At 46.5% G+C, this 15738-nt stretch overlaps 2 protein-coding genes and 1 long non-coding RNA gene across 4 annotated transcripts in view; 1 reads left to right on the top strand and 2 right to left on the bottom strand.

The window, feature by feature from the left end:
• Nucleotides 1-1056: 1056 nt before the first annotated feature.
• On the bottom strand, nt 1057-1841 carry LOC131016032 (uncharacterized). 2 transcript variants are annotated; one of them, XR_009098827.1, is made up of 2 exons: nt 1640-1841; nt 1057-1397 (listed from the first exon to the last, which is right to left on the bottom strand). It is a non-coding gene; the product is annotated as an uncharacterized LOC131016032 (long non-coding RNA). The 2 variants fall into 2 exon arrangements; XR_009098826.1 differs by having other exon boundaries at nt 1057-1429; nt 1640-1835.
• A 3981-nt stretch (nt 1842-5822) lies between these two features.
• Nucleotides 5823-7335, top strand: LOC131018867 (uncharacterized). The gene is made up of 3 exons (XM_057947564.1): nt 5823-5842; nt 5895-6798; nt 6934-7335. The coding sequence occupies exons 1-3, from the start codon at nt 5823-5825 to the stop codon at nt 7333-7335; spliced, it is 1326 nt and encodes a 441-aa protein (XP_057803547.1).
• Nucleotides 7336-15120: 7785 nt separating this feature from the next.
• LOC131018866 (putative pentatricopeptide repeat-containing protein At1g09680) overlaps nt 15121-15738 on the bottom strand; it is a 984-nt gene continuing 366 nt past the window's right edge. The window contains exon 1 of the mRNA XM_057947563.1: nt 15121-15738. This exon is cut by the window's right edge and continues 366 nt beyond it. Within this exon, the coding sequence (XP_057803546.1) occupies nt 15121-15738 (618 nt within the window).

The following is a 15738-nucleotide window of genomic DNA, read 5'->3' as shown; positions in this document are numbered from 1 at the left end:
GGGTGTACATCACTATAATATAGATCAAAGAATATCGTTTCCTGAGGAAGATGATGGAGATGAGTTCGATGAGGATTATGAGGAACATGAAGCTGTGTCGACATCTGAAAACGAAGTGGAAGATCGATGCAAAGAGTTGCTTGGGTTGTACAGTCGACACAAACAAATAGTCTTATACAGCGACATTTTTCATCGGATCATCAATCTGCAAGCAATGTTGATCATAAACGTTCTTTGCCCAATTGGATTGTTCCATTTCCAATCTTTGACAACGTACAACTATCGGGGTAGGTCGAGCAGCCTCCACCAATCAATGGTAAGCTCGAGTTTGGGGCCATATTTCGATCCAAGACAGAGTTGAGGATAGTTGTAGGAATATATTATTTGGAGCATTACTTAGAGTGTGCAACCGATCGTTCTGCAGATTCCCCCGTGCAGTGTACCTCTACAGGAGTGGTAGAAAGAATTGCACTTTTAGATTATGTGTTGTAGATGGTGCAACTCTTTGGAGAATTAGTAAGTTGACATTGGATCACACATGTCAGGCAAATTTTAATCGTGCTACGTCAACACGATCTGTGAGTGGTGAGGTTGTTGCATACTATTTTGCTAAAAAATTAATCGATGAGAAGATCGTTTTGAGGCTACAGGAGATTATTGCAGAGATGCGTAGTAAATATGGCGTTGAAATGCTATATTGTTGCGCAGTCCAAACTAGGCCGCTGACGATAGAGAGAACGTATGGTGACTTCAACATATCATATCAAAGGCTCCCGTGATATCTGTAGTTGTTGAAACAACGTAATCTACTGTTTATGATTTGCAAACGACTCGTGAGTGAGTGTTCTGCCACATGTTTGTTGCCATCTCAATTACCGAGCTAGCAAGTGATGTAGGGCATTACTTGCACTATGATTTCTCTTCATATCAATCAACCTCCTCACAACACTGGATTTAAATCTATCCAAAGTTGCATTATCGCCAAATTCAAACAAAATCTTCTTAACCTCCTTGAATACATCTACCCTCATGTAAAGATTTACTCCACAGGTGACGTAGAGCATGGTGGTCATTTTCAATCACAATTATTCTAGAAAATCAATGTATACAAGACATTAGAACCATGATCATGTCTTTGAACAAAATAATACAACAAAGCACAACAAAATAGAGCCATGGATGCTAAGACCATGACCAGAGGAGGCTGTCGTGCCCACGATGGGATGCATCTGCCGTGTCCACCATGGGGGGCTGCCATTGTGGGCATGACCGCAGCCCACGATCGTGCCCATGTCGTGCCCCACCCGTCATGGTCTTTGCCGGCGGTTCCCACGCCCGAATGCTTTATCATGGGTTCGATGGAGTCATCTTTCTCACCTCTATCGATCTCTTAAGAACTACACCAATTTACCAAACCAACAATGTCCTACTACACACTCAACCAACAAATAATTTCCAACTAAAAGCTTCAAATTTAAAAAAAAAAATCAACAAATAACAAGCTTAAGCTATATATCAACCAAACATGATCCTCAAAGACATTGTAACACATAAACATGCATTTAACTAAGAAATTAAGCATGGATTTTGAAAAAAGAAAAAAGAAAAAGAAAAAGAATGGCGTGAAAATTGGGCTCACCGGAGGAACTGGATGTGCGAAATTATCCTCATCAGAGCTCGTCGCTGACGTCGTCTCTTCCCCGTCCCGGTCACTCATGTTTTCTGGACACGACGAGCCTTCAATCATGAGCAATGGTGGTGTCGTGAGGAGAAATCGTGTGGTGACCCAATTCAATTTTTTGAGAGAGAGAGAGAATTTGATTTGGGGTGGAGAATGGGGGACCCAATTTTTAAAAAACTTAGACCTCTTAATTCAACTCAATTTAAACATTGTTGGTCCGGTCGGTAAAAACTGATTCACTTTACTTTTACGTATATATTTTTTTATTATCGATTATTAGTCATTGTTCTGCTATCTTTACCAAAATCAATTTCAGCTATACAATTTTATGGTCTTTCAAGTTTCAGACAAGATCATAACCATTATGGTAGTTTAAGTCTCAGATGAAATGCCCTCTAAAAAAAAATTTCAAATGAAATGATGTTTACAACACATTTATGATCTTTCAAGTTCCAAACGAGATGATACTCAAACGTCAAATGTGGCCTGTTAAGCTCCAAACGATATGGTTTTCTTAACTTAATTATAGTCTAGCAAGCTCCATACAAGATGATGATCCAAGTTAATTATGATCTTTAATTTTAGACGAGATGATGCTCAAAGAGATATTTTTATTATAAAAAAACATTTAATTGATGGCAATAATTAATTAAGATTCATATCATTTCACGTATTGTACCACCAATTTAATCTGATGAAATCAATTTAATCTAAAAATAATTTATATACATTTTTATAATCATAAAAATAATACAAGTAAATATAAATAACAATGTAAATTAGTTTTTCATCGAATTTCGACGGTTACAAGATAATTACATATCAGATTATATATGCCTCCTACCAGTTTTTCTTTCTCCGTCTTTACTTTATAGCCATGGTTATTAGATTATATGCCTCATGCTATTTTTCTTTCTCCATCTTTACTTTATAGCCATGATTGTTGGCGTGGATTAATGTGATACCCCTATAAACAAGAGATTTGTATGATTTACAATAGCCTTTTTCCTTAAAAAATTAAATTGACATCTCCACTCTGAAATTATTTAACTCGAGAGTTGGTGGTGGGGTTGTTCAATCATTGGAACTAGCTAACATCTCTTATATGGAATATAAATTATTTCAAAAATTAAATGATTACGTTTGTAGTCTGCATGATCATTTTCTTTGTTTTTAATTCTTTTTAACAATAAAATATTTAAACATCGGCACCTAAATAATTTTTAATTATGCATCATGCTCCACAATGCACATATGTAGTGTTGACTTCACCATTAAATATTTTGATAAATAAATATTTGAGGTTATAATTGTAAGGAGATGCCGTGATTCATATTTTGTAATCCATTTCCTATTTACGCATGATAATCTATTACTTTAACCACCAAGAACCATTTAGAAACAAATATATATATAGGGAAGAGCTACGGTATAAATACTTCTTAAAATATAAAATACGAACTACCTAAAATGTATAAATTCTGGGTAGAACACGTATAAATTCACAGTGTAAATGTATGAATTGTAAAAAATAAATTTTTTGCTACCTATGAGATTCGAACTCGAAACCATGAATTTATCGAATAAGGTGATGAATAGGGGTGTAATCGAACCGAGTCGAACCGAATAGTGGTGTGCTCAAGTTTGGTTTGTTAAGTATCGAATCGAATCTCGTACTTTACTTACCGAATACTTTGAGGCTCACGAGCGGCTCACGAGCCTATACGAACTTTCTAAATTTATATTTATATTCAAAATATTGATTATTTTTTATGAGGAGTAATATGTGCAGAGCAGAGAAATGATATAAATCAGAGAAACGGGCCTCACTAGTGGAATGAATACATCAAAGAAATGGACTATGCCAGAGGAACTACCTTTGATCAGAGAAATCACCTTCGCCAGAGAAATGAACTTCACCAGAGAAATGGGCTCTCGCAGAGAAGTCAGAGGAACGACCTATATCAGAGAAGCCGTCCTCACCAGGGGAACGGTCTTCGCCAGAGGAATCACCAGAAATGCGGGAAAATCTCCCGCGTAAGGGCAATTTTACTATTTTGTCCCTGACCACGCAAGGCGCATGCTCCAATGATGAATTTACTCTTTTACCCTTTACGTGTAATCTATAAATAGTTGCCTACGTGCTCTTTGTAAGGTTACGCTATCTTCACTCTTAATACTACAGCATTTTTCCTCTCAAGCTCTCAATCTTACTCTTCTCTTTCAATCTCCAAACAACACTAGGTATTTCTCATCATTCTATCACAATTCATCGAAAAATCTATACCCATTCGATTACGTTTCATCATCTGGCGCCGTCTGTGGGAATGATGGGCTAGGACGTGAGTTTTGTTTGCCGGCGCATGCAGATCCGTAATTACGGTCGGATTTGCGTGCGCAGGCATCGATCGAGCTGATAATCTGGTTACCCAAGTGAATTCGAGTCCATAATCGTGTTTCCCGGGCTAATCTACCTACGAGTCTTTGAGATCTGCGCTTTCTGTGTTTTTTCCTGCATATACATGATGGGAAGAGGGTGGGGGAACGAAGATCGAGTGTCAATTTGTGATTACTTCACGCATGATCGGGATAAGTGTGTGCTGTTGCAGTGTTTCTTAGCATAATTTGTGTTTTCCTTACGGATCTAACGAATTGCACCAGTGAATTGTCGGTTGACACTCTGTTTTTGCTTTCCGGGGTTTTTCGTCGTGGATTTACGGTTATTTTACGTATAAGCGTGGTAATTATGGGTCGTGATTTTTGTGTTTCCTCGTGTAATCTTCATTTTCTACCGCACCTAACGTGTTTCGCTAACAAATCTCTTGGTTGTTGCTTTGTTTATGTTTGTCTCCGGATTTCTTAATTTGGTTTTCCTGATAGTCTGTTTCTTCTGTTGGATCCTAATATGAATTCAAAGGGGAAATCTCTGTTGTTTGTCCTCCGTTAATTCGATCTATGCCCTGGGTTTATTTCCCAGAGTATAGTGATATCTTGAGGGGGAATTTATAACGGCCTTCGCGCCGGCGCTCTGGATTTCTTATCTCGGGAATTTCAATCACAAGAAGTGGATCGTTTCATTTTTTATCAGGATTTTTCTCACATTGTTTATGTGTAGGTACCATGGGTTCTTCAGACGCTCACCGCACTCTGGAAAAGGAGTTTGACGTTGTTGGGCTCAACTCCGCTGCTCACGCTACTGAGGTGCCGATCTCGTTGTTCAACGGCATGCAGGGTAGCACCACCTTCACCACGCCGCCGGGTTTTCACGCCATCTCAGCCACCCCGCTGACAGGACAGAACGCCAACATCCAGAGATCTGCTCTGGTGACACCGAGTTCCGACATGCCAAGCTTGGTCCCCACATCTGGTGGTGGATCGCTAAACTTTGGACTGACAGAGCAAATGATGGCCCTGCTCAACTACGCTACCATGCGCCAGGCTTTGGGGACCCCCATGTTTTCCACTATCCCCGCCACAACTCCCCTGCTGGAAGGGCTCAACCCACAGGGCACTGAGGCCCCACCTCCCGCTGCTTTGGAGGTACATAACCCGATAATCAACAACCAGGCTGTGATGCCTGGGGAAATACAGAGGGTTCCTTCTGATAGGGAATTGGAGAAAAGGCCAGAGGGGAGCCGAGTTAGGCTTCATAGTGTTGTCAGAAGGGAGGGGGTTGATGAGTCTGATAGTCAATCCATTTCTCCCGTGTTCGAGGAGGAGAGGCCAAGGGAGCATGCGCGGCTGAAAAACCAAGTATCACAACTAAAACACCAGCTCAACGACCTGGAAAATTCACTGAAGGAGAAGTCCCAGAGGGATGTCAGGGCACAAAGGTCAAAGAAATCCCACAGGGAAGAGAAGTCATACCGGACAAAGAGATCACGCCGGTCAGAGAAATCACAACAGACCAGGAGATCAGAGGGTAGGGAGCAGGAGTACTCCTCTGAAAAATAGGACCACAGGGTGCATAAGCGTCATGCCCATGACGCGCCGAAGGAAAGAAGGGAACATGTGAGATACAAGGAGGACAAGCGGGCCAAGACGTCAAGGTTCCACCCCATCAACAACCGCAGTCCTTTCTCCGACGACATCCTGGCGGATACTCTGCCAAGAAGCTACAAACCCATTTCTCTGGACTACGATGGTACCACTGATCCAGAGGTACACCTCAATCGGTTTGAGGGACTGGTTACTCTACACATGTATACTGAAGGCATCAAGTGCCGTATATTCTCCACCACGTTGACTGGCCCGCCCAGTTGTGGTTTGGGACGCTTGCCCCAAATTCCATCCGTTCGTTTGAGGAATTACAAGTGCGTTTTCTGAGGCAGTTCGCAAGCTCGCGAAGAGTTGGGAAGTCAGCCCTTTCCCTGATGGATATCAAACAAGACCAGAATGAGACACTGCGGGAGTATACTGCCAGGTTCAATCTCGCCGCTCTGGAGGTGCCAGAGACAGAATCCCAGATCAAGAATTGTGCCTACGTCAGAGGGCTCAAGCCGGGGATCTTCTTTGATGAGCTGCAAATCAGACCGGCCAGGGACTTCGACGACATCATGTCTAGACTACCGGGGTATTTACAGTTGGAGGATGTCCGGATGGCAAGGAAGGCTGAAAATGACAAACATAAGGCTAAACGAGCCGAGGAAGCACCAAAGAGGCAGCGACACCAGGATAGGGCCCCTTTCAGAGGGTTACCCCCGAGAGTACCTCCTCCCCAAGCAGAGGGACCACCCCACCAACAGCGCACCGTGAATGAAGTTACTCGTTTCGACGAGTACACCCCTTTGAACAAGCCACAAGAGGAGATCTTCCATCTGATCAAGAATCAACCGTTTTTCAGGGCGCCTGGGACTTACAGAGATGGGCAGCCCCAACAGGGACCCAATAACAAACTGTGCGAGTATCACAACGCCTATGGGCACTTTACCAAACATTGCGGGCATCTGAAACATCAGTTGGAGTTTCTGGTGCGGGCAGGTAACTTGGATCAATTTATAGTCCGAGGGAACGAAGCTCAGGCACAGAGGCCAGAACAGAGGAATGAACAGCGACAAGAGCAGGGGAATAATCAGGACCATCGACCGAAAGATAACCGCGATAACAGGAGGGGAGCGGTACAGGGACGGGAACCCCCCTTCCCGTACAGAAGGGAGGTCCACATGATTTGTGGAGAAAATGGGACGCCCACGTCCAACAGAGCCAAGAAATAAGTTGTGCGAGCAGTAAAATCAGGGTACTACCCTAAGCAGGTGATGGAAGTCACGGGTGCGGCAGAGGAACCGGTCATCAGCTTCGGGGCAGAGGATCTGCGGACGCTTATGTATCCACATGACGACGCGCTGGTTATCATGGCCGACATGGCCGGTTGCATTGTTCACCGTATCTTTGTAGACTCGGGCAGTGCAGTGAATATCTTATATTTAGAATGCCTCCAGAACATGGGAGTTGAAGCCCATATTGAACCAACGAATGCCCCTTTATTCGGATTCGGGGGAGAAATGGTCATGCCATTAGGTTTCGTGGAATTGTCGTTAAATCTCGGCAGCGCAGCCGCTAGCAGCAAAACTAGGGTAGTGCGATTCTTGGTAGTGGATATGCCAAAACCATCCTACAATGTGATACTCGGTCGTCCCGCCTTGACGGCGTTCTGAGCAGTAATCTCCATGTTCCATCTAAAGATGAAATTCCCCATCGGCGGGGGTAGAGTGGGCGAGGTCTGGGGTGACCAAAGGGAATCGAAAGCATGCCACGTACAGATGCTTACACACTCCTCGGGGCAAAAAAGGGAAAGAATCACAGAGCGACCGGATACTCGGAAAAAGGGAAAGGTGGGCGAAGTGAATGCCCTGGCAGAGGAGCGTCAGGAGCTGGCGGGTTTATTAAAAGACAGGGACAGTGCAGAGAAGACCGCCCTGGTCTCCACCAGTGATGTGTGCAATTTGTTAGAATTATTCCCTGGGCGAGAGGGCTTTCAGACCAAGATAGGGTCTTCCATGGATGAGCAAACTACAGAGGAACTGACCAATTGCCTCCGAAGAAACGCGGATGTGTTTGCCTTTAGCACAGCCGATTTGAAGGGAATAGATAGAGGGTTGGCGGAACATTGCCTTAATGTGGATCCGAAGGTTAAGCCAGTAAAACAGAGAACAAGGCATTTTGGTGCCGAGAAGGACGCCGCGATCAGGGAACAGGCTGTTGGATGCCGGGCATATTGAGGAAGTCCAATATCCAGAGTGGATATCAAATGCTGTGATGGTAGCAAAAAAGATGAACACTTGGCGAATGTGTGTGGACTATAGAGATTTGAATGCTGCTTGCCCAAATGACCACTATCCTCTGCCGATGATTGATCAGTTAGTTGACTCTACCTCCGATTGCGCGCTCTTATCAATGATGGATGCGTACCAGGGTTATCACCAAGTGAAAATGCATAGAGGGGACATTGCTAAAACGGCTTTCGCCGTCTGTTGTGGAGTTTATGGTTGGAAGAGCATGCCATTTGGGTTAAAGAATGCAGGGGCCACGTACCAAAGAATGATGGAGAAAATCTTTAAAGAGCAACTCTCAAAGAACATATCAGTATATGTTGACGACATGTTGGTGCGGAGTGTCAGAGTGGAGGATCATGTCTCTGACCTGGAGGAGGTCTTCACAGTCATCAAAAACAATCGGCTCATGCTGAACCCAGCAAAGTGCACTTTTGGAGTCACTACAGGGAAATTCTTGGGCTACAAAGTCACTCCCGTAGGAATCGAAGTCAATACAGAGAAAGTCAAAGCTATCATGGAAATGACACCACCCAGAGGGATAAAGGAAGTACAGACTCTGAACGGGCGAATCACTGCTCTGAGCAGGTTTATCTCGCGATCGGCAGAGCGCAGCATGCCATTCTTCAAAATCTTAAGGAAAGGGACCAAATTTCTATGGACAGCGGAATGTCGAGCGGCATTTGAGGATCTCAAAGCATATTTGGCACAGCTCCCAACTCTGACCAAGCCAGTCCCGGGAGAAACGTTATATCTATACATAGCGGTGGGAGAAGAATCGGTTAGCTCTGTGCTTATCAGAGAAGAGGGACCTCACCAGAGGCCAGTCTACTTTGTCACCAGAATCATCCAGGGCCCCGAGTTAAACTACACTGAGATTGAAAAGGCTGCTCTGGCAGTCATGGTTACAGCCCAGAAATTGAGGCCTTATTTCTTATCACATCGGGTAGTGGTGCGCACTGCTCTACCTTTCAGATAAGTGTTGGGGTGACTGGATTTATCAGGGAGAATGGTCAAGTGGGCCGTGGAGCTGGGGGAGTATGATGTGGAGTATGAGCCGAGAACGGCAATCAAAGCACAAGCTCTGGCGGATTTCATTCAAGAAACCACTCGCTGTACTATGCAAGAATTTTGGATCGCCTTTGTTGATGGGTCAGTTACAAAGGAAGGGTGTGGAATCGGGGTGTACATCATCTCACTAGGATATGGGATATATCAATTTGCTATCAAATTCACTTGCCGGATGTCCAACAACGAAGCCGAGTATGAAGCTGTGGTCAGAGGAGCGCACATTCTGTCAGAGCTGAAGGCTGAATGTGTTATCATCAGAACCGATTCCTAGTTAGTGGCTCAACAATTGTCGGGGGCTTATCATGTCAAGGACCAGCGGATGAAAGCATACCACTGCAAAATCAACGAAATGAAACAAAAATTCATGGAGTTCAAAATCGAGCAGATTTCCCGAGAAGAGAACACAAAAGCAGACTTACTGGCACGCATGGCCAGCGCGGTGGAACAGACATGGAATGATGAGATCATATTGCTCTGTGATACCAGAGAAATGGGGACTTCACAGGTTTTCTCAGTAGAAATCAGGGATGACTGGCGGGCCCCAATCATACACTTTCTTAAGACAGGGGAACGCTTGAGCAAAGAATCCAATCAGAGGGCTCGCTACGAGAATTACTGTTTCATCAATGATCAACTTTACAAGCGATCTTTTACCCAACCCTTATTAAAATGCTTATCTCCCGAAGAAGCTAATTTTGCTTTGAAAGAAATTCATGCAGGTTGTTGTGGTGGTCACACAGGATTCCGTGATCTCGTACGAAAAATCATTCGGGCAGGGTTCTATTGGCCTACCATCAACAAAGATGCCAGGGAATTCGTCCGCAAATGTGAGGCTTGCCAGAGACATGCTGGGAGAATCAACGTCCCGGGAGAAACCATGGGTGTCATGTATGCTGCATGCCCTTTTGACAAATGGGGCATATATATCGTTGGGAAGTTGCCCACGGCACCAGGGGCAAGTGTTTCCTCATAGTAGCAGTGGATTATTTCTCCAAATGGGTCGAAGCCGAGGCCGTGGGGAAGATCGACGGGTGACAGTGGATCGATTCATTTGGCAGAACATATGTTGCAGATTTGGCGTCCCAATGATCATTGTGTCGGATAATGGAACCCAGTTTACAGGGCAGAGAATTGCGGATTTCTGTGACAGAATGGACATTACCCAGCGTTTCGTGTCCGTAGCTCATCCTCAAGCGAATGGGCAAGTGGAGCTCGCAAATAGATCAATTTGCGAAGGCATCAAAAAGCGGCTGAATCAGAGCAGAGGAAAATGGGTCGAAGAGTTGGATACTGTCCTTTGGGCGTACCGAACTAGCCCAAAGACGGCAACAGGAGAGGAGCCTTTCACCCTGGTATACGGATCCAATGCAGTGATACCAGCAGAGGCCAGATTGGAGTCATATCGCATCACCACCTACGATACAGAGCACAATTCCGAACTCCGATGAACAGAGCTCGATCTGGTGGAGGCATAGAGGGAAGAAGCTCAGATCAGAGCAGCGAAGTACAAAAGCATCATCAAGGCAGGATACGACAAGAGGGTCAGAGCACGGAAGCTAACCAAGGGCGACCTAGTTCTCAAGAGAGCCGACGCACTGAAGCCAGTGGGCAAATTTGAACCCAATTGGGAGGGTCCCTTCATCATCACCGAGGTCCTGGGCGGTGGAGCGTACACTCTATCGGATCCAGACGTCAGAGCTCTCCCCAGACCGTGGAACATCAGTACTTTGAAAAAGTTCTATGTGTAATGTTGCTTAGATGACACGACAAATTGTAGACCGAATACTCTTTTTCCCCACAGGGGTTTTAACGAGGTTCGGGGCCATGATATCAATAAAATCGGATACGTGGTTCTAGGAAATTCCCTGGTGTTGACTCATTTATTTTAAATTATCGCTTTTTAACTTGCATATTCTACTTAAACATGTTCATGCAGAGCATTGCACATGTCACCAGAGGGGGGAGTAGGGTGTATACTCGTACTCCACAATTTACAAATTCAAAATTGCTGCTTAGCAAGACAAGGGAGAAATTGCTGCTTAGCAAGTCTAGTCCACAATTTACAAATTCAAAATTGCTGCTTAGCAAGACAAGGGAGAAATTGCTGTTTAGCAAGTCAGGGGAAACAAAGGCAAAATGACTGCTTAGCAAGTTAAGGGGGAACAAAGGCAAAATTGCCTCTCAGCGAATCAAGGGAAAAGCAAACATCAAGGGCAGAGCAGAGGAATCATCTTAATCGTAAGTCGCGAAAGTTGGTCGCACCCCCCGGGTCTTCCATGCTCCGCGCAGAGGGTTACTGTTTAACCGTAAGCCACGAAAGTTGGTTGCACCCCCAGGGTCTTCCATGCTCCGTGCAGGGGGTTACTGTTCAATCGTAAGCCGCGAAAGTTGGTCGCACCCCCCGGGTCTTCCATGCTCCGCGCAGAGGGTTACTGTTCAATCGTAAGCCGCGAAAGTTGGTCGCACCCCCCGGGTCTTCCATGCTCCGCGCAGAGGGTTACTGTTCAATCGTAAATCGCGAAAGTTGGTCGCACCCCCGGGTCTTCCATGCTCCGCGCAGAGGGTTACTGTTTAACCGTAAGCCACGAAAGTTGGTTGCACCCCCAGGGTCTTCCATGCTCCGTGCAGGGGGTTACTGTTCAATCGTAAGCCGTGAAAGTTGGTCGCACCCCCCGGGTCTTCCATGCTCCGCGCAAAGGGTTACTGTTCAATCGTAAGCCGCGAAAGTTGGTCGTACCCCCCGGGTCTTCCATGCTCCGCGCAGAGGGTTACTTTTCAATCGTAAGCCGCGAAAGGTGGTCGCACCCCCTGAGTCTTCCATGCTCCGCGCAGAGAGTTACTGTTCAATCGTAAGCCGCGAAAGGTGGTTGCACCCCCCGGGTCTTCCATGCTCCGCGCAGAGTGTTCCAGCTAGCAGCGAAGGGAAGCAGCAAAAGGAAATAATGAAGGGAAGCAGCGAAGGGATCAGAGAAATCCTCAAACAGGAGTCAGAGAAATCCCCCAAAGGAGGAATCAGCGGAATCCCAGAAGGAAAGACCAGAGGAATGCTCAGAGCAGGCACAGAGAGACGAACCAAAGACGTTCCCGGCAGAGAAATCAGAAGAATCACTTAGAGGGATCATTCAAAAGCATCAAACAGAAGGCACAGTCAGGGAAGCTGCTCAGAGGAAAACTCGACCAGAGGAATCACAAACACTTCAACAAAAAATAAAAATCCTACTCTACTTTACGAAAATACATATCATAATCCGAGGTCCGGGAATGCAAGCTCAACACCAACAAATGACATAACAACGTAAAGCGTGAAGGAAGGCAGAACCAGCATAGAAATTTAAAAGCAAGTCAAGTGATGAAGAAACTTCATTAATATAGCCAAAACGGCAGAATATACAGCGAGAGCAAAATGAGTATTAAAAATATTTACAAGGCTGTACAAAAAATGTTAATCAGGCCAGGGAGAGGAATAACAGGGTCGTCAGGAAAGAGGAGCAGGGGCCGAGGAATCCAGAGCAACAGGGGCAGAAGAGACGGGAGCAGGGACAGCAGCTGCAGAGACCTGGCTAGAGGAGGCCCCCTCTGGAAGCACCGGCAACGTGCCAGTATCCTTCACTCGGGGGAGACGGGCTTCCACATCCAGCAGTTTCAAAGCTTCTTGCACATAAGCTGTTTCATCTCTGTACAAGGCAAAAAGCTGATCCACCGCAGAAGAAGAAGAAGCAGGATTCTCGAAGGCTGGGGCCTCGAAACCAGAGGGCAGGGGAGACTCCATGCTATACTGTGAAAACCCCCGAGTGTTGTTGGCAGCTGGACCTCGCAGCCGGTTTACGAAGCCTACCAAGGAAGCACAGAAGGTAGGCTTGTACACCGGAGCAGCAGGCACCGAGTCAGAGCCGACCCCAAAGGCAAAATAGGGAAGGGCCTTCTCTAACACCGAATACCACCACTCCGGCTTCTTGGGAGAATTAGTAGTGATCCCCAACAGTTGGTTCAGGTCCTCATCCTTGATGTTCTCCATCAAGGCCGGCAGGTCCAGGGCAACAATTTGCTCCGGGGCCACCCCCGCCATCTCCAACGCCTTTGTTGCGGACTGTTTTATCACGTAGGTGAAGATGGACCCGAAGCCTTCCAGGTAATCCGGAGTCCGCTGGAAGGCTGCCAAGGTACCCTCCAACATCATACCCAGGAATTGCTGGCCCTGGGGAGACAAGAAGTACTCCAGGCGCTGGTCCCGAACCCCCATGACATAGCCGCGGTTCTGAGCATCCGTGCAGGCCTTCCTCCAGCCACGCTTGGCTTCCTTATATTCTTCATCATATTTCGCCCTGAGGCGGAGGATGCTGTCGTGACCTTCTTTCTTAACCCTCTGCAGCTCAGAGGCTATAGAGGCCTTCTCCACCTCTGCCTGCGCCAGTTTGGCCTGCAGCTCGGCCACGTCTGCCTCGGCCTTGCTAAGTCGCTCCACAGTACCGGCGACCTCGTCATCACGTTGGGCCGTCCGCTGCTTTTCTGCCTCCAGATCACCCTCCAGTGCACCATAGTCATCGATGCACTGAATCACCTCCCCGACTTGGGACTCCAGCTGTAAAGAAAGGAAAGGAAAATGTCAGGGCAGAGAAATCAAAATGTCAGGGCAGAGAAATCAAAATGTCAAGGCAGAGAAATTAAAAGGTTAGCAGTAAAATCGTTCAAACATGATTAATGATGTAGGGTACCTGAAGCACCAAGCGGCTGAGTGAATTAGCCAACGCAGACTTCTTGATCTTCTGCGTGGCTTCCCTATCTTTGGGATGGATATGGGAGAGCAAAGCACGGACAAACTCACGCCCCTTTAGGGGCGAGATCGGCTTAGGACCCGGGGCCTCCGATTTTTCCTTGGGCAGGGCCAATGCCTTACCCTTCTCAGCATCTACGGAGTCCGCTGTCCCCGTTTCACCTGCCGACCCGGCTTCGGGGTCCACGTGCCTGCTGCCCTTCTGCAGTTTCTCCTTGCGCCGCTTCTCTACAAGATCCAGAGCACCAGCTTTCCTCTTTCTTTGGACTAGGCGGGATTCCGGAGTAGGAATGTTGCGGAGTGATCGGGAGAGGGGCATCTCATCCTCGACATCCTCAACATCCACCATAGGAATGGTGGATTGCCTCCACTCTGGCCCGAGCCAGAGCCCCTCGCCCTCTGGCTGTCCGGACTGAAGGCGAGTAACACATCCATATCCTTCCCCCTGCCAGAAGGGAAGTGTTGTGCGGGAGTGGTCTCCTCGGGGACAATAGGTATCAATCCGGAGACGTCTACCCCGGGATCCACGGGCTGCCCAGAGCCCTGTCCCCCATCGCCAGAGGGACGGTCTGCGGAGAGTTCAGATCTGCATTTGTTCCTCCACGACATCCCTGCAAATCAATAAGACTCTATCAACAAAGGCCAGGTAATATGTAAATTTCACATATATGCTAACACCTATTTTACCTATAGATCCGGGAGGATACAAGGGAAACAGGCCGGTGGCAGCTAGGGCCGAGTTATCCTCGGTTAGCTTCTTACAGGGGAAGGGAGCATCTTCATTGAGGGAGTTAAGGAAGTTGAGTACATTCAGATCAAAATCGGAGGGCTTTTTGGGAGCAGGGGGCTTGTACGTGGTTCGGGACTCATGCCACAGCAACTCTTGGGCATCATACTGATGCCAGGAGCCCTGGTTAGTTTTCACGTAACAATAGCGGGATATGAATTCCTTATCATGAGAGTTGAGGGAGTTGAAGAAAGAAGTAGGGTAGGTCTTGCGGGCGGCAAAGCTGTATAAAGGGTGACCCTGCCACCTGATGGTTTGGGTTTGAATAAACAGTTTAGCAGTGTCTTGAACACCATGAGCTGTGCAGAGGATGTGAAAAGCAAACAACCTCCGAATAGCGGAGGGGAGTATTTGGAAGAAAGGGATATGGAAATGGTTGCAGATATCCACTAAAAGGGAAGGAGAGGGAAGCCTCAAGCCAGCGTCCACCTGGGCTTCGAAGAGGGGAATTTTGTTCGCGTGGAGTTTAGTGAAAGGCACCGAAGCCTTGGAATAAGGTTCGAAGGTCAAGCCTTTAGGGTGCTTACATCTATCATACATCTTATGCATCGCCGCCACACCCAGGCGGGATGGAGGAATAGTCTTGGGAATTGCTGCCTAAGCTATGAATCAACGAAGTATACGAAGCATAATCAAGAACTAGGCCCATTGCAGCACGCAGTTTAGAGACATCTTCTGTTTTCCTGTATTTACAGTAGCCTTGTAGAAGGATGTTATAGGTGATGTCGTCAGGCTCCACCCCAAGATTCATCATTGCCGTGAGAAGCATATTTGCATTCTTCATCTGCCCTACCCTGCAGTAACCATTGATAAGCACATTATAAGAGACAACAGACGCCGCGATTCCATCTCTCTGCATCTCCCTAAGCAACATGGACGCCCTCCTAACTTCTCCTCTCTTGCACAACCCATCCATTATCATTGTATACGTTCCACAATCAGCTTTCAGATCAACTCTCAACATCTCCCTCAACATTTTCTCTGCTTCAACAACTCGCCCTTCCCGACACAGACCAGATATGAGGGCCGTGTAAACCACACTATCAAGCGCGATCTTCTCTTCAATCATTATCTTCTTCAGCTCAAACGCAGTCTCCAAATCTCCCGCCTTACAACTTCCATCGATAAGGGTAGTGTATGTGACCTTATCAGGCTTCAA

Source organism: Salvia miltiorrhiza, chromosome 3, assembly GCF_028751815.1.
Source record: "Salvia miltiorrhiza cultivar Shanhuang (shh) chromosome 3, IMPLAD_Smil_shh, whole genome shotgun sequence".
Classification (NCBI taxonomy): Eukaryota; Viridiplantae; Streptophyta; class Magnoliopsida; order Lamiales; family Lamiaceae; genus Salvia; species Salvia miltiorrhiza.
Note: the sequence above shows the minus strand (reverse complement) of the source record. Positions and strands in the feature narration are given on the sequence as shown.

What these genes read in the sequence shown, in the direction of transcription:
- LOC131018867 (XM_057947564.1), top strand. Translation starts at nt 5,823, where the DNA reads ATGGTACCACTGATCCAGAG. An exon ending in ATGGTACCACTGATCCAGAG is followed by an intron (nt 5,843 to 5,894) that starts GTACACCTCAAT and finishes TGTATACTGAAG; the next exon opens with GCATCAAGTGCCGTATATTC. An exon ending in GCGATAACAGGAGGGGAGCG is followed by an intron (nt 6,799 to 6,933) that starts GTACAGGGACGG and finishes TACCCTAAGCAG; the next exon opens with GTGATGGAAGTCACGGGTGC.